This window comes from Engraulis encrasicolus, chromosome 15 (genome assembly GCF_034702125.1).
Source record: "Engraulis encrasicolus isolate BLACKSEA-1 chromosome 15, IST_EnEncr_1.0, whole genome shotgun sequence".
Taxonomy (NCBI): Eukaryota; Metazoa; Chordata; class Actinopteri; order Clupeiformes; family Engraulidae; genus Engraulis; species Engraulis encrasicolus.
Genome location: NC_085871.1, coordinates 52,848,165 through 52,868,164, shown reverse-complemented (window position 1 = coordinate 52,868,164; position 20,000 = coordinate 52,848,165). Strand labels below are relative to the sequence as shown.

Below are 20,000 nucleotides of genomic sequence, written 5' to 3'. Positions count from 1 at the left end.
TTACACACACACACACACACTTACACACACACACACACACTTACACACACACACACTTACACACACACACACTTACACACACACACACTTACACACACACACACTTACACACACACACACACACACACTTACACACACACACTTACACACACATACTTACACACACACACTTACACACACTTACACACTTACACACTTGCACTACTCTCTCTCTTACTAACCAGTAGCAAACCGAGATAGGCGGGTCAACCATGCCACTTGGTCGGACCTTTTGCACAACGTTTCCCAAGTCTCGAACACAGAGATTTGAAAGTCGATCATAATCAGGCAAGATGAAGAGTCTCTCAAAAGCAGCTACACACACACACACACTCGCAGACAGCCTATGTATCTAATAGACTGTGTATCTAATATAATGTCTTTTCAGGTCTCCAGAGGTGGTGACAAGGGAGTCCCCAAAGCCGATATATACACACACACACACACACACACACACACACACACACACACACACACACACACACACACACACACACTCTTACACTGTCCATGTGTGTGTGTCTTCTTCAGGTCTCCAGAGGTGGTGACGGGAGTCTCCAAAGCCGCAACACGCACACACACATCCACCGCACACACACACACTTAAGGTGGATTCATACTTGTCGTGACTGGCGCTACCCTCCTTCATACTTCACTCGCGCCGTCACGTGACCCAAAATGACGTCACACGCCGTGGCGCGAGCTGCCGTGGCGCGACGTCGTGCACCCCACATTTTTTTTAACTTGTCGTGCGCCACCAGCGACCACGCAGGTAGGCAGACAAAGCAGGAGTTGCGAAGAGAGGCTACAACTACTGTAGGCTACTACAGAATGGATCCTGTATCATTTTGAGGATAATAAAATGTCCTAGAGAGTTATTTTATCTTCTCTCTTAAATGTTGTTCAGTGAAACAATTGTTTACTTTGTTCAGAAGCACGTTGTGTTCGGCGATCTATTTATAAATTCTGCCGCCAGAACAATGCTCTCACATGTAGAGCAATGTAGGCTACAACAAAAAAATATATGTTTCAATGTGGTAAGTCACAAGTCAGACGTTCAGTAGCCCTACAGCAGCCGTGTTTGGCTTTCTATTTTATACATCCGTAGAACTCACGCTGCGAGTTGCGAAAAATACTGCCGTTTCTCTCATGAACAGCAGAGGGCACTTCCGACAATGCGAGCGAAAGCGCTTTTGAAGTATGAATAGTCTGTCCCGAGTGATGACGTCATTAATGGTTCTCGCGCCACACGCGCCAAAGTGCGCACGTGAAGTATGCAGAGCCCTTTACTTTCTCTCTCTACATGTGTGTGTGTGTGTGCTGTTTCAGATCCCCAGAGGTGGTGACAGGAGAGTCCCCAAAGCCACCACACACACACACACACACACACTTACACTCTCTCTTGCTACATGTGTGTGTGTTTCAGATCCCCAGAGGTGGTGACAGGAGAGTCTCCAAAGCCACTACACACACACACACACACACACACACACACACACACACACACACACACACACACACACACACACACACACTTACTCTCTCTCTTGCTACATGTGTGTGTGTTCTTCAGATCCCCAGAGGTGGTGACAGGAGAGTCTCCAAAGCCACTACGCACACACACACACACACACACACACACACACACACACTTACTCTCTCTCTTGCTACATGTGTGTGTGTTCTTCAGATCCCCAGAGGTGGTGACAGGAGAGTCCCCAAAGCCGCTACGCAGCCGAGTGCAGGCAGCACAGACCAAGGACAAGGTCAGACACACACACCTACACACCGCACACACACGGGCACACACACACGCACACCTGCACTAGAGGTGCTCCGATTGCTCGGCAGCCGATCATGATCGGCCGATAATGGCCAAAAATAGCCTGATCGGTGATCGGAAAAACATGCCGATCAAAAAACCGATCCAGAGATATTAAATTCCTCACGCAACCATTTTGCCTTTACACCTGGCGCTGCATGCCTAGGTGCTGGCTCTGCACAGCTGCTGCACCAAAAGAAGACTTATTTGCTTGTCTGTAACTTTTCGGAATTCCCTCCTTGATTTTCACCATTTATAATCATATCTGCACCAACAATGATCTGATTTTCCGATCCATGCGCCGTTTAGCCTACATGATGCTTGTAATTTGCGAATGACGTGTCAGTCTCGCCATGTTCGCTATTTTGAGTTACAGCCTGTATGGAAGTTGTCAGTCAGCACGCAACAACTAAACGTTTCCAAAACAAACATCAACGGTATTGTTTTTAAAGTTGTAGCCTAATTGACAGCCAGTTCATTAGTTTGTAGTCGCTGCAACACCAAACAGCAACAGAGGGAGAGTGGACGGTGAAACTCAATGAGTCTGTGCAGGGAATTCTACAATCTATGACAGTGTTACAGAGAAAGAGCTTTCCTCGCAGACACGCTGTGTTGTGCGTGTTGCCTGTTCTTTCAAGTGAAGTTTTTTTTTCTTGTTTAGAATCTCACGTGTTTCAGTTACAATGTAATTTGCGATTGACTACTCCTCGCCAGTTAGCCACTGTGACAGAGAGGGGAGGGGCTCTCCTCACGAGGCTGCTCATTTAAAGCGACAGGGTTTTTTCTCGTATGTAGAAGACTATTTGAAGTAATGTTTCAGTTTCAATTCAATCTTAAATAATTTAGTAATTATATGCAATAACTTATAAATTGATTAATACTGTAGACTTACTTGTAGGCTATATTACCAACACTAGTCTGAAAGACCTGAAAGATAATAATAATAATAATAATAATAATAGCCTGATAATAGGCCTACATTGTGAAAGCGACATATGCTAATTAAAATTGATTGGTTTATGGGCAGAATTGGTATTCAATAAGGATAATTAATAGGCTATTAAAAAAATAGGAAATAATTTCTGTGATCGGCTATGATCGGTGATCGGCAGATAAAGATTTTTGGTGATCGGTATCGGTGATCGGGCCAAAAAATGGTGATCGGAGCACCTCTAACCTACACGCGCACACACACACACCTACACATATCTACACACACACACCTACACACACACACACACACACACACACACACACACACACCTACATGCACACCTACACACACACACCTACACACACACACACCTACATGCACACCTACACACACACACACACACACTCACACATCTACACACACACACACACGCACGTGCACACACACACACACATCTACACACACACACACGCACGTGCACACATTTGCCTCTGTGACCTATGGCAGTGGGGATGAGGGATTCACTGATGCCGTCGTGTGTGTGTGCGTGCGTGTGTGCGTGTGTGTGTGTGCCTCTAAGTTAGTCATGCTGTGTTTTGGCTTCTGCTTCTGCCTTCTCCACTCACAAGTACACCATGTTCTACTGTGCCACACACACACACACACACACACACACACACACACACACACACACACACACACACACACACACACACACACACACACACACACACACACACACACTAATACATCATGTTCTCCTATGCTGTATGCACGTACACACACACACACACACACACACACACACACACACACACACACACACACACACACACACACGTACACCGTGTTCCTGTGTGATCTATACACACACACACTAATAGATCATGTTCTCCTATGCTATATGCACGTGCACACACACACACACAAGTACACCGTGTTCCTGTGTGATCTATACACACACACACTGCCCATCCACTGCCAGGAGTGAGGTTTGGTTTCCTTGTCCTGTCACCAGTCTGCCTGTCTCGAACCCAGAACACAGCAGGGGGCCTAGAACACTAGCTCGCGCTCTCTCGCTCTCTCGCGCTCTCCCTCTCTCGCGCTCTCCCTCTCTCGCGCTCTCTCTCTCTCGCGCTCTCGCTCGCTCGCTCTTGCTCGCTCTCTCTCTCTCCCCTAGTTTCCGGCAAATAGTGTGTGTGTGTGTTTGGAATGGTTGGTGTCTCCTTGTGGGTGTGTTCTTGGGTCTTTGTGAGTCTGTGGGTGGGTGTGTGTGAGTGTGTGTGAGTATGGAATCTGATGGCAGTCTCGTATTGGAGACACACACACACACACACACACACACACACACACACACACACACACACACACACACACACACACACAGGTTAGTGGCCAGACCCTCGTCAGACCTTTGTGTGTGTATTTCCGCTTGGTGAGCTCTCGTGAGGGTCTGGAAAAGCACTGGCACCAATCAGGATCACAGGATCTGGTGTGGCCAATCAGGATCTCAGGATCTGGAGTGGCCAATCAGGATCCCAGGATCTGGTGTGACGTAATCGAAATGAAGACGTTGTGGAGAAGGGGAAAAAAACACATAAGGCGTATTGAAGGTTCAGCGGTTCACTTCTCTCTTTCTTTCTTTCTTTCTCTCTCTCTCTCTCTCTCTCTCTCTCTCTCTCTCTCTCTCTCTCTCTCTCTCTCTCTCTCTCTCTCTCTCTCTCTCTCTCTCTCTCTCTCTCTCTCTCTCTCTCTCTCTCTCGTGTGTGTGTGTTAACTTCATTGAGTGCTGGTGGGCCCATTCAGGTGATTGCAGGAGCAGATGTCTCAGTAGCTTACCGTAGCGTCACACACACACAGCCTTAGTAGCTTTGAACAGTGTCTCACACACACTTAATAGCGTCTGATACACACGCACACACACACACACACACACACACACACACACACTCGGTCAGCATTGCAGAGTCTACCTCAGTCCTGTTCACCTGTGATCACCTCCACACTGGCAGTGAATGAATAATAAAAAAAAAATAACTAACATAAGAACCGTCTGGAAGCACTAAATCCCGCCCAATTCTATTGATTTCTGTGGCCAAAAATTGGGTGTGTGTTTTTTTTCTCTCTCTAAAGTCCATTTTTTCCCGCACACGGCCATTTTAATCAGCTCAATTGGGCGGGAAATGCCCAATCTGACAACACTGGTCCTGTAGCCAGAAAAGCAGAGGATGAAGGAGAGAAATTTAAATAAAGGATTCTGTAAACCCCGCTGCTATGGAGAACGCTGCTCTACCTGCTGTTTTAGGAAGGTCTGTGTCCCGTGTCTGAGAGAAAATTGTCAGAAGGAGAGGAAGCGCGTGCGTGCGTGCGTGCGTGCGTGCGTGCGTGCGTAAGGAGAAGTAGCTCTGTGAGGCCCAGTAGAGTACATCTGTCTCATCTCCCTCAAAGCATCTCTCACCACACTGGCCCAATAGAGTAGAGTACAGCTCTCTTTCAGAGCCCGGTCTCTCTCGCTCTCCCTCTCTCTCTGTCTTTCTCTCACTCTCTCGCTCTCTCTTTCTCTCTCTCTCTCTCTGTCTTACTCTCACTCTCTCGCTCTCTCTTTCTCTCTCTCTCTCTCTCTCTCTCTCTCTCTCTCTAGAGCCCTCGTCTGCATCCTGTGAAGGCATCGGTTTCACCGTCAGGAAGCGTACGGAACTACAGAAACCTGAGAGAGAAGAGGAGGAGGAGGAGGAGGAGGAGCGGGGTTGGAGTGGAGGGGGGAAGATGGTGGGAGGGGAGGAGTGGAGGGGTAGGGGAGAAAAGACGGGGGAGAGGAGAGGAGAGCAGAGGGATAGAGGAGATGAGAGAGGGGGAGTGTTGGATGTTGGAGAGAGGGGAGGAAAGTGGGAGGGGTGGAGGGTTAGATGGGAGTGGAGGAGAGAGACAGGGGAGGGAGGAGGGAGACAGGGGAGGGAGGAGGGAGACAGGGGAGGGAGGAGGGGGACAGGGGAGGGAGGAGGGAGACAGGGGAGGGAGGAGGGGGACAGGGGAGGGAGGAGGGAGACAGGGGAGGGAGGAGGGAGACAGGGGAGGGAGGAGGGGGACAGGGGAGGGAGGAGAGAGACAGGGGAGGGAGGAGAGAGACAGGGGAGGGAGGAGGGGGCTGATCTTGGTGTATTATCGTTTCCTGTTCCTGTCTGCAGAACGTCTGAATGGAGTGTGTGCGTGCGTGCGTGCGTGCGTGCGTGCGTGCGTGCAGGTCTGTGCTTTCATACCGCTGACATCAGCATCCTCTTTGAGTGTATTCAGAGTGGAATATAGAATTGGAATATGGAGTACCAGTCAGACTATTGGAACAGGACAGAGCAGCGTTCACAAATAGAACTACTGTTTTCAGGACGTATCGTGCTCGTTCCCACACCAGTTGCGTTCTGAACTACATGCATACTAATGGCGCAAATACACCAGATGCAGCGACACACGCGACGGAAATAATTGACTTTGCATGCAGGATCTGGCGACAGAAGCGATTTGGAAAAAGATAAGCGATTTTAACGACTTGAGCAACAGTTTGTAGTTGAACTTCCACAAATATTATGCTAATTAGCTATAACGCGAGAACAACATTCAAATCTGAGCCCTGTTGAAGAGACCTTGTTGAAAATTAAGATTTTTAGCATCTAGCTCCATTGGGTCCCATTCATTCTGGTCTCCGAAGCGCGACTAGTGGAGAACTCATTGAAACTACAGCCAAAAAAGCCGGTACCATGGGGCTTAATAGCAAGTGGCAAGGCTGTTCTATAAGGGCTGTGTTGTTACCTACAAAACTTTCTGTACTTTGGTCATTTTAGTAAATATTAGCTCTTTACTGAGTAAATAAATATACCTGAAAGATCCAATTTGGCAATATTGTAGGCAGCACATTTTCAAGGAGCAGCATAGTTGCAATACTCTGGCCAGTGGCCACAATCCTGCACAGTGCAACTTTAATCTACACACACTTTTGCAAATCCACAGGCCAACTTGTGCGTGCGTGCCTGCGTGCGTGTGTGTGCCCCGGTCGCAGTCTTGGAGAGTAACCGTGATCACCTGATGTGTTCACCTGATGTGTTTGGAATGCCGTCAGTGTCAGCTATCGCAAAGTCAGATTATATTCCTCCTCCTCCTCTCTCTCTCTCGTTCTCTCTCTCCGGTCGGTCTTTCTCTCTCTCTCTCTCTCTCCGGTCGGTCTTTCTCTCTCGCTCTCTCTCTCTTTCTCTCTCGCTCTCGCTCGCTCTCTCTCCCGCGCGCGCACACTCTCCTGTCTTCTCTCTATCTCTATCTCCCCCCCCCTCTCTCTCTCTCGCTCTCTCGCTCTCTCTCTCTCGGTCACCAGGTCCATAGTGTTCTATCTTGTCATCATGCACCTCCTGACCTCTCTGTCTATGGTGCTGATATCAGGACGTTCCCTGGCTCCTTTCTCTCTTCTCTCTTCTCTCTTCTCGTCATCTCCTCCCTTCTTCTCTTCTCTCTTCTCTTCATCTCCTCTCCTCCCTTCTTCTCTCCTCTTCTCTCTCTGTCTCTCTCTCACTCTCTCACTCTCTCTCTCTCTATTTTTTCTCTCTCTCTCTCTCTCTCTCTCTCTCTCTCTCTCTCTCTCTCTCTCTCTCTCTATCTATCTATCTATCTATCTATCTATCTATCTCTATGGGGGTGATATCAGGACGTTCCCTGTCTCCTCTCCTCTTTCCTCTATCCCCCTCTCCTCTATCCCTCTCTCCTCTCCTCTCCTCTCCTCTTTCCTCTATCCCCCTCTCCTCTCCTCTCCTCTATCCCTCTCTCCTCCTCTATCCCCCTCCCCTCTCCTCTCCTCTCCTCTCCTCTATCCCCCTCTCCTCTCCTATTCCTCCACTGGCTGTCTCCTCTCGTTATTGACGTGTTCTTCTCCTCTCTTCTCTATCCTCCTCTCCTCTCTCCCTCTCTCCTATCCTCTCCTCTATCTCCCTCTCTCCTCTCCTCTCCTCTATCCTCCTCTCCTCTTCCTCCACTGGCTGTCTCCTCTCCTCTATCCCCCTCTCCTCTCCTCTCCTCTTCCTCCACTGGCTTTCTCCTCTCGTTATTGACGTCCTCTTCTCCTCTCTTCTCTTCTCCTCTCCTCTATCCCCCTCTCCTCTCCTCTCGTTATTGACGTCCTCTTCTCTTCTCCTCTCTCCTCTCCTCCTCTCTCCTCTCCTCTCGTTATTGACGTCCTCTTCTCTTCTCCTCTCTTCTCTCCTCTCCTCTCGTTATTGACGTCCTCTTCTCCTCTCTTCTCTTCTCTTCTCCTCTTCTCTTCTCTTCTCTCGTTATTGACGTCCTCTTCTCCTCTCTTCTCTTCTCTTCCGCCCGCCAGACGACTTCCTGACACAGAACATCAACATCAATACCTGGCCCTAGCCCAGCCGCGCGCGCGCGCGCGCGTGTGTGTGTGCGTGCGTGCGTGTCTGTGTGTGTCTGTGTGTGCGTGCGTGCGTGCGTGCGTGTCTGCAGCTTGCCGTGTCATTCCAGCTCTCTATTGGGATTGCAAGTAGGGCTGCCTGCACACACACACACACACACTAGGGCTGCACAATATATCGAAAATGTATCGAAATCGCGATCTCAAGAGTGGCGATATGTGAATCGCGAAAATGACTTAATTAGCGATAACAAGTAAAACATGTTCTGTGTTGTCAAGTCACTAGTTGAATGTCAAAAAATGCACGAGTAGCCCGCCATGACCAAAGCCGCGCCCCCCCACACAGACCGACAAATTAGTGACAAGAAAAACACTTTCTAAATATCGTTTTAATATCGTTATTGAGGTATTGTCGTTTTTTCTTCTGATATCCTGCAGCCCTAAGTGCAGACGTTGAGTCTGCGTGTGTGCTGCTGTAGAACCTGAAAATTCCCTGTGTGTGTGTGTGTGTGTGTGTGTGTGTGTGTGTGTGTGTGTGTGTGTGTGTGTGTGTGTGTGTGTGTGTGTGTGTGTGTGTGTGTGTGTGTGTGTGTGTGTGTGTGTGTGTGTGTGTGTGTGTGTGTGTGTGTGTGTGTGTGTGTGTGTGTGTGTGTGCGCCTGCCTGCCTGCCTGCCTGCCTGCCTGCCTGCCTGCCTGCCTGCCTGCCTGCCTGCGTGAGCATGCGTGTGTGTTGCTGAGCAAGTGAGGTGTGTGTGTGTGTGTGTGCGGGTCAAGAATTGTGTGTGTGTGTGTGTGTATTGTTGTTTTAGGTGTTCCTGTGAGGAGCCTTTGAAACACCCGACTCACACTTTGATCCTCCCCTGCCCTACACACACACACAGCAACATGTGAACACACACACACACACACACACACACACACACACACACACACACACACACACACACCCCTGCTCTACTGTACAGGCTGATGTAGTTATTCTCTCTCAGCGATTCTACACCTCCTACTGTGCCCTTAAGCCAGCACACACACGCACACACACACACACACACACACACACACACACACACACACACACACACACACACACACACACACACACACACACACACACACACACACACTGTACGCACACACACACACACACACATACTGTACGCACACACACACACACACACGCACACGCACACGCACACTCACTCTTTCTACTGTGCCCTTAGGCCAAGACTCTCACACACCCACACCCATCCACTCGCACACTCACCTGCACACACACACACTCACCCACTCACACACTCACCCACACACACTCACCCACACACACACACACACACACACACACTCACTCACTCACACACTCACACACTCCTCCCTGAGGTGGCCACCTCAGCTCAGTTCAGATGAGCTTGATAATCCACATCAGCACTCACATCAAAGCAGATACACACACACACACACACACACACACACACACACACACACACACACACACACACACACAGATAGATGTACACTTGCATATACAGACACACGTTCACACAGGGGTGGGGTCGAGGGATTCGTAATATCTACTAGAGACTCACACACACATACACACACTCTCTCATTCTCTGTCTCTCTCTCTCTCACACACACACACACACACACACACACACACACACACACACACACACACCGGATCCACACCCTTAAGATCTTTGGCCGCTTGTTAAAAAGGACTGTGTGTAAAAGCCCTAAAGCCAGTGTATATTCCCTTCTTATACACACACACACCCTCTGATCCATGAGAGCGTGTGTGTGTGTTGCTGATCTCAGCATTAAAAGTCAGATGTACTCAGTGATGCTCAGCTCCTGAATCTGAGATCCAGGCATCACACACACACACACACACACCTCTGATCCGTGTGTGTGTGTGCATCTGAGTAGACCAGGCATCGTATGAGCTCATCAGTTATCTAAGAGCTCTACAGAAGTATTGGAGGGCTATCAGCAGAGTTATCTAAGGCCAAACACTGCACCACTCTCAAGCCCATTCATTAGTTTCTCACGCTCATCCTCTTCTCTTCTTTATTCTCCCGTTTTATTCTCTCGTTCATTCCTCCAGTCTATTCTCGTACGTATATATCAGGTTATCTAAGTGTTCTACAGGCTAAATAAAAGAGCCATGATCAGGAGAGTTATCTAAGGCCAATACTGCACCACTCTCAAGCCCATTCATTAGTTTCTCACGCTCATCCTTTTCACCTCTTGCTTATTCTCCTATTCTATTCTATTCTCTTCTTCCTTCTCCCAGTCTATTCTCTCGTTCATTCTTTCAATCTATTCTCGCACGTGTAGATCATTGAGTTCATCAGTTATCTAAGAGCTCTGCAGGGTAAATAAGAGCGATCATCAGGAGAGTTATCTAAGGCCAATACTGCAACACTCTCAAGCCCATTCATTAGTTTCTCACGCTCATCCTCTTCTCTTCTTTATTCTCTTGTTCTTTTTCTCATCCTATTTTCTCTCTCATTCTATTTTCTCGTTCATTCACTTACTGAGTCACAGTAAACTTTATTATCCCAAAAAGGGAAATTCAAGTGGTCAGGGTGCTATACAAAGGTAGACAGGACTTAACACATTGAATACCGGCGGTGCTCACGGAATTATGTCGTAGAATACCAGCGTTCTAAGCCCTTTTTTACGTTTTTTTGTAGACTCACAGCTTATTATGTGATAGGGCCACTGAAATATGTTATGACTCGTTTGAAAGTGGAGACGCTGCCCTCTTAGTAGGTGAAAACTGTGTGTCTCTACGAGCTTTTATTGCCGAGTAAACCCACGCTAAACCGAAGTGGGTATCCATGGAATTCAGCTACAATCGGAGATATTGAGGTTTTTGTGAAGGGTGCGCTTCTTCAGAATGTGACGAGTTTGAAAGGGGATGAGTTGGTTTTAATCACAATTTGGTGCAAGGTTAGCTCTGACACATCTTCCTGCACGTCAAGACACACCTCCTGCTCTAAACCACTACGACACCGGCAATCAATGCCCTTCGAAATCCACGTTTTTCACACAGACTGAACACAAGCTCTTTGCACACATGCAGAAGGTCGGACATTTGCTAAAATAGTTCCCGATGACTCCCGAAATAATAGCCCAACATTGACAACAAATCCCAATGATATGATGCTTAGATGTAGCCCATCCGATCCATATGTAGCCATCTATGCTAGCTTCTGGCTTTTCACATACAGGAAGACAGTTCAACATAGGGGTGAATAATCAAATAAACTTATCTGGTTGGCGATCAAACTTCTAAATCGGAGCGCATTACTCCAATTACAATTCGGGTGCCATTTTGATCCAAGGAGCTGGTAAAGGTCTAGGTAGCAAGCCCAGAAAGTTCAAGATACTCCTGGCACGATATACAATGGTCTCAGTGTTTACCTATTGCGTGAAGTCAGACACAATACACGCTACCGATCGTAGGCTACTAGGGAAACAACAACATAGCACGATTCACGAATACGGCAGCTCACCTCCTGCTCTGTCACACTAGGACACCAGCAATCGATGCCCTTTGAAATCCCCGTTTTTCACGTGGACTGATCACAAACTCTTTGCACACATGCAGAGGGTGAGACATTTGCTAAAATAGCTCCCGATGACTCCCGAAATAATAGCCCAACATTGACAACAAATCCAAATGATATGATGCTTAGATGTAGCCTAGCCCATCCGATCCGAATCATTTGCGGTGGCAGATGGACACTCCCAACTGAGATCGCTCCCTGACGTGTAGTCCCAGGTGTTTCTATCACTCCCGGACGTGTAGTCCCACCCGGATCGATAGTCTGGCTAGTGGGAGCGAGCCGACAGGGGAGCGTCCTGCGTTGGGAGCGACAATCGGGGAATCATGATATGTAGCTGCTAGCTTCTGGCTTCTCACATACAGGAAGACACAGAAACTTATCTTTTTGGCGATCAAACGTCCAAATCGGAGCGCATTACTGCAATCACATATCGGGTGCCATTTGGATCCAAGGATCTGGTAAAGATCTAGCAAGTCCAGAAAGTTCAAGATACTCCAGGCACTATACAATGGTGTTTACCTATTGCGTGAAGTCAGAGACAACACATGCTACAGTGACCGTACTAGGGAAATCAATGCAGGCAGCGCGATAGGCGACATGGGTTGGCATCCAGACATCTTGGTAAGTTAAATTAAAATATCCAAATCATAACACTCAAACATCATAACAATCAAACAACTTTGGACTGCAAATGTTGTCATTTATGTCCATCACAGAGCTACCAAAATCACATATATTGTCCATTGAAGGGTGTAGATTCAAAATATGATATTTAAATGCAAAAACGCATTTTTACGTTTTGGTATACAACGCATGGGCGTGAAAAACGCATTATTACGTCGTCGGTACTCAATGTGTTAAGAACAAAATAAATACATAAAATGACAGATAAATAAATACAACCCCCTCCCCCATGCCTCTCTCACTCCTCCCAAACAGCTAATTGCTACAATACATCTCTCCCGCTCTCTCTCTCTCACACACACACACACACACACACACACACACACACACACACACACACACACACACACACACACACACACACACACACACACACACACACACACACACACACACTTACTGTGTCATCTGAGGCCAAATACTCATCCTTTTCTCCTCTTCCTTATTCTCCTATTCCAGGGGTACTCAATTAAAAATCCCTGAGGGCCAGTTTTTCAAAATTCCTCCCACTAAAGGGCCGGGCCGGGCCGACACGATCCCGCACCCCCCCCCCCCACCCCCCCAAAAAAACATTAAAAAAAAAAAATGCTAAGTCCTTTGTAAGCACAATACACACACACTCACACCCACAGCAGATATTTAGTTTCCAGTGACAGGATATGGGGTGAGGTGCCTGTCTTGCTCTCATTGCCACCCACCCTTTAGTAAAAAAATTTAAATGACATGATTATCTGTTAGCCTATATTTGCAGACTACATTCATAAAGATTTATTTCTTAGTGAGAAAACCAATAAGCCTGAAGATAACACTTTTCAAACACATGTTGATTATTATGACTTTGTTTATGCAGCTCTCACATGCATAATGAGAATCAGTTGCAATAATGGACCCAACAAAGAGGACACATAGATAGGAGAACACCAGGTTTTGTCAACAAGAAAATCGCACATTTGATGCAATGTTGATTAAATGCAAAAGCCAATAATAAATTGTCAAGTTGCTCATAACTTTGTTTGCAGTCTTATGAGGGTCTTAGCATTCCAAACGAACTATTTGGGGACTGTTTAAAAGTGTGAAAAGTTTATTAAGCAATTCGTTTTTAATAGGCTACCAATAGTTAGCTGCCAGCAGAGCTCAAACACAGTTTGCCTTCATTTGTGTTAGCAACTAGCTACAGCTACTGCTAAACCAATTCGAAGTCCTAACACACTGTTTGCAATCAAATGTGGACCATTACTTTCAAAAACGAGGCATAGAGAACTTTGTGAATAATTTATTTACAGGCTCTGAAACAGTCCTTTCCTTGTAGTCTACCTCACAACCTCTAATGCCACCGTCGTAGGTGCTTCTGTCCGGAGCCTGCACATAGTCTAGTCGTGATCTCCATATGCCCAATTGTGTAACCCAGAAATGTTGAGTACATTAAGTTTTATTGCAGAAATATCTATGGGCCTAATGGATAGAATTTAGCTTGGTTGCCCAAAGTTGCACTTTGAGCAATTTGCATAATTAGCTTATATACATTGTTAAGATAAGACTACTACTATAAGACTGCTAAAAAAATTAAATAATAGGTATCACCATGAAACTTTCTCAGTTGATTACTGATGATGAGAGAAGAAAAAAATGTATTGGATGTTTTTTGTATTTTGATGTTTAGATATGCAAATGAGGGTATACATTATCAATTATGCGCTAATTTGCATAAGCACCAATCACTTTCATAAGGTGAACTCTGGCTCAAAATAACTTTTATGTGGGTAAAATATGTATATTTGAGTGTTAAGATGGTGAAAACCTTCTGAGGAATCTGTTCAAGAGGGAGTTTTTACCTGTATATATGCCCTGTGCAATATACTGTATAGGCCTACATATAGGCTATTTATTACATACCGCATGTATAAAGCACACACATACATTCAGTGTAGCAGAACTATATACAGTAGAGTATGCCTATGTACACAAACACAAAATAACTATACAAGAGACATTTGCTGGTCTGAGGAAAGGCTTTAAGGCCTAAAATAGCACATACTGTATATGTTTTTGGAACAAAATATGATTGTAGCAGACTTTCACTATACAACATGCAGAATAACTACGCCTACAGTACACACACACACACACACACAAAACACACACACACACACACACACACACACACACACACACACACACACACACACACACACACACACACACACACACACACACACACACACACACACACACACACACACACATTTAACAAAATGCTAACACAAAATTGCTTTAACAAACTATCAACAGACAAACCAATAATATTTTTCAAAAGGGGTGCCCAATCATTCAACTATTGTATACCACTGTATATGCACACACACATATTTAGAAAAAAACACATAGCCTTCACCATCCCCATACTTTCACGGTATTTTCTTCATCACATGTGTATCCTGCAGCAATCACTGGCCTAATGCGCATGTTATTTTGTGTGATGTTGGCTCTTTTGGATTTGTTCACTGTGCTGTATGTGTATGCACGTAAGGCTGTTTGGCATGGAACATTTAATTCATTCATCTAGGTCAACACTACCTCTTGACCAGGTCCCTCAAAAGGTCACTCAACCACCAAGTACATATGGTTTACCCACAGAAAAATACATTTGGAGCCATGGGTTTACCATATGAAGGTGACATAAACCTCCAGATAACTTTTGTCACTGTTAAGGTCAATGGAGAGTTGTTTAGAGTCACCCGTGTGTGTGTGTGTGTGTGTGTGTGTGTGTGTGTGTGTGTGTGTGTGTGTGTGTGTGTGTGTGTGTGTGTGTGTGTGTGTGTGTGTGTGTGTTTGTGTGTGTGTTTGTGTTTGTGTTTGTGTTTGTGTTTGTGTTTGTGTGTGTGTGTGTGTGTGTGTGTGTGTGTGTGTGTGTGTGTGTGTGTGTGTGTGTGTGTGTGTGTGTGTGTGTGTGTGTGCATACTGTAGTTATTCTGCATGTTGTATAGTGAAAGTCTGCTACAATCATATTTTGTTCCAAAAACGTATGTGCTATTTTAGGCCTTAAAGCCTTTCCTCAGACCAGTAAATTTCTCTTGTATAGTTATTTTGTGTTTGTGTACACAGGCATACTGTATATAGTTCTGCTACACTGAATGTATGTGTGTGCTACACGCTGTATGTAATAAATAAATATCCTATATGTATAGGCCTATATATCAGGGCATGTATCCAGGTCAAAACTCCCTCTTGACCAGGTTCCTCATAGAAGGGGTTCCCAAACTTTACCATGACAAGGCTCCCCATATACCGCTAGATTCCAGCCAAGGCCCCCCATATACTGCCAGATTCCAGCCAAGGCTCCCTTAACATGGGCCGTGCAGCACCCGTGCCACAATATTTTTTCTGTGCACCCGGTTTCATAACTCGATGAAATTGGTGCATTCCTAAACCCATTCAAGTACTACAAACAGCATAGTATATAAACATTGTAAGGAAGACAATTATTCCACTAGGATAGTTCAGCTTATTTTTGGTTTATTTTGGCTTACTTTAGTTATTCAATTTATTAGGCTATTCATCTTATTTTGCCATATTTTTCCTGCCAGCCTGCCGTAGGGCCCCTGGCAGCCCTCCAGGGGTCCCAGGCCCCACTTTGAGAACCACTGCCTCAGAAGGTTTTCACCACCAACACTCAAATATACATATTTTACCCACATAAAAGTTATTTTGAGTCAGAGTTCACCTTATGAAAGTGATTTGGTGCGTATGCAAATTAGCGCATAATTGATAATGTATGCCCTCATTTGCATATCTAAACATAAAAATACAAAAAACATCCAATACATTTTTTTCTTCTCTCATCATCAGTAATCAACTGAGAAAGTTTCATGGTGATACCTATTATTTTAATTTTTTAGCCTATTCACCTGTAGTAGTCTTATCTTAACAATATATTTATGCTAATTATGCAAATTGCTCAAAGTGCAACTTTGGGCAACCAAGCTAAATTCTATCCATTAGGCCCATAGATGATATTTCTGCAATAAAACTTTAGGGTACTCAACATTTCCGTGTCCATGAAATAACGCCTAGACTAACAGTGACTGACTGACAAACAGGGAGAGAAACTGCCTGAGGGGGCGGGGCAAGGCACGCTTCTTCATAGCGTCTGTGGCGCGATTTCAAAATAAGATCCGACAGTGCGATCGGACCCAAAAAAAAAAAAAATTGGTCACACACCAATTATTATTCGAGGGCCAAAAATAGATGCCCCGCGGGCCGCTATTTGAGTATGGGGGGGGTCCTATTCCATTCTATTCTCTTCATCCTTCTTCCAGTCCATTATCTTGTTCATTCTTCTGATCTGTTGTCTCGTTCATTCTTTCAATCTATTCTCGCACGTGTAGATCATTGAGTTCATCAGTTATCTAAGAGCTCTACAGGGGTATTGGAGGGCTATCAGCAGAGTTATCTAAGGCCAATACTGCTCCACTCTCAAGCCCATTCATTAGTTTCTCATGCTCATCCTTTTCTATTCTTCCTTATTCTTCATCTTAATTCTATTCTTCCTTATTCTCCCATTCTATTTTCACGTTTATTCTCTCTCGTTCATTCTTCCAGTCTATTCTCGTACTTCGATAACCCTGCTTTACTCAATAATGTCTGCTGACGATGCTACTTCACCCTGCATAGCTCTCAGAGTTATCTAAGGCCAATACTGCACCACTCTCAAGCCCATTCATTAGTTTCTCACGCTCACCCTCTTCTCTTCTTTATTCTCCCCATTCTATTCTTTCGTTCATTCTTCCATTCTATTCTCTTGTTCTTTTTCTCATCCTATTTTCTCTCTCGTTCTATTTTCTCGTTCATTCACTTGCTGTGTCATCTAAGGCCAAATGCTGCCATTCATTATTTTCCTCATGCTCACCTTGTTCACCTCTTCCTTATTCTCCCATTCTATTCTCTCGTTCATTCCTCCAGTCAATTCTCTCGTTCATTCCTCCAGTCTATTCTCTCGTTCATTCCTCCAGTCTATTCTCTCGTTCATTCCTCCATTCTATTCTCTCGTTCATTCCTCCAGTCAATTCTCTCGTTCATTCCTCCAGTCTATTCTCGCACATATATATCAGGTTATCTAAGAGTTCTACAGGCTAAATAAAAGAGCCATGATTAGGAGAGTTATCTAAGGCCAAACACTGCTCCACTCTCAAGCCCATTCATTAGTTTCTCACGCTCATCCTCTTCTCTTCTTCCTTATTCTTCTACTTAATTCTCTTCTTTTTTACTATCCTCTCATTCATTCATTCATTCTCCCATTCCATTCTCTCATCCTTTTCTCTTCCTCATTTTTCTCTCATTCTATTCCTCGGTCCATTCACTTGCTGTGTTATCTGAAGCCAAATGCCCCCATTCATCACATTACATTCCACTTACCTGATGCTTTTCATCCAAAGCAACTTACAGATATTTAGAGACAGGGTATTGGTTACAGTCCCTGGAGCAATGTGGGGTTAGGTGCCTTGTTATTTAGATACAGGGTATTGGTTACAGTCCCTGGAGCAGTGTGGGGTTAGGTGCCTTGGTACAGGGCATTGGTTACAGGGCCTGGAGCAGTGTGTGGTTAGGTGCCTTGGTACAGGGCATTGGTTACAGGACCTGGAGCAGTGTGTGGTTATGTGCCTTGGTACAGGGTATTGGTTACAGTCTCTGGAGCAGTGTGGGGTTAGGTGCCTTGGTACAGGGTATTGGTTACAGTCCCTGGAGCAGTGTGGGGTTAGGTGCCTTGGTACAGGGTATTGGTTACAGTCCCTGGAGCAATGTGGGGTAAGGTGCCTTGCTCAGGGCACTTCAGCCATGGATGGAGGTGTAGGGAGAGGTCAGGGTGGTGATTGAACCCGCAACCATCTGGTCTACAATCATTCTTGTTTCACAAATTTCTTTCACTCACTTTTGGTGTTCAAGGGCAATCTAAAACACGCATGCACACACACACACACACACACACACACACACGCACACACACACACGCACACAGTATTGCACTGTTCTCTAAGCCTGCATTGTGTTGTGTTGTCTTTTCTCTCCCCTCAGGTGAAGCGTGGCGCTGGTCTGCGTTCCCAGTTCGCCTGTACGTACGTAGAGGAGGCCGAGAGCGGTGATGGCAAGGGTGATGGTTGTCATGGTGATGATGACCTGCCCCTCAACAGAGTTCTGGACTTCCCCAGCACCAGCCAACTGCCCACCTGCAAGCACCCCGCGCCCAAACGCAACACACACACCACGGGCACCACGGGCACCTTGCACCCCCACACAGACCCCGAGGAGCAGGAGCAGGAGCAGCCGATTAATAAAGGTACCAGTCCTTATGCCTGTATCGTTTATATAATGAAGTGCGCGCGTGCGTGTGTGTGTGTGTGTGTGCGTGCGTGTGTGCGCGTGCATGCGTGCGTGTTAGAGTTCTCAACGGGCCTGAAAATGTCAACCCGACCCTACCCGGCCCGTGGCTTTTAAAGCCCGAGCCCGATGTTACCCGACACATCACTGGAATTATCTAACCGAACCCGGCCCGAGGCCCGAAGTCGGGGGTCGAGTTTCCCCACGTTATCCTATGGAGAATGACGGGTTGTGGTGGGTCTTTAAGGGCACTTATGTGCAGTAAATGAGTGAAAAGATATTTTCCACAATAGAAACATAATATAAAATGGGGAAACTTACGTTCTTGCTATTTAAGCAGAATCATCCACAGCGCGATTTCAATAACCGCCTCGTGCTTCACGGCAACAACAATCTATCCACCTTTTGTTTTGACTTCTAAATGTAGGCTTACTACATTTCCATCCCGAGTGTCTGATTAAATGTAGGCTACGTGAAGTTGCCCCTCCCTCCTTGTTTGTTCATATGCGCGGATGAGATGGAAAGCCTGGCTGTGCCAAACATTGTTTAAAAGTTTCATCAAATTTTGGTCGGCACACAAGGTTTTGGACATAGCCTACTAATTTCTAGTGGCACCTGGGCTACGGTTGATGCATGGATAAGCCATGTAGCAAAAAAGACAGATAGCCTAGGTGAGAGGATGAGATCTTCCTCGACTGGCGAGCGCTCCCGTGTGTGCGCGCCTTTCCTTCCCGACAGTTGCTTACAAGTCGAAAACAGCACGAAAACAGCAAAGACAATGTGATATTTCATTCAAACAGGGCCTACACGCTCCAAATAAAACATTGGCTGGGGGAATTTTCAACCAGACCGAAGAAAAGTCAAGTCTACCGGAAAAAACGCCGTCTTCGCTGCCGCTCGCTTACCATCGGTGCACGAGCCATTTAAATAGTGAAGTGGCATATCGCAACAGCACATGCGGATTAGCCAAATTATATGCAACAAAGTCGCCAACAAAGCGTGGATTTAACGTTTAATACGCATATGCCAACGTTGTGTGAATACGGGGAAGGATAGCCTAATTGGAAAGCCACTGTCCTTTCCATAGAAGACCGCTTCGGCTTCGTTTCACCTCATAAGCATAATTTCCAGACTGGGCACTCTGTTGGAAAACTAAAAATTTTGTTTTTTAAAGAT

At 45.9% G+C, this 20,000-nt stretch overlaps 1 protein-coding gene across 1 annotated transcript in view; it reads left to right on the top strand.

The window, feature by feature from the left end:
* The window catches only part of parpbp (PARP1 binding protein), a 40,508-nt gene that overhangs the window by 19,420 nt on the left and 1,088 nt on the right, over positions 1-20,000 (top strand). The window contains exons 9-10 of the mRNA XM_063217813.1: positions 1,730-1,805; positions 18,522-18,783. Coding sequence (XP_063073883.1) covers positions 1,730-1,805; positions 18,522-18,783 — 338 coding nt within the window. The remainder of the gene's footprint in view (positions 1-1,729; positions 1,806-18,521; positions 18,784-20,000) is intronic.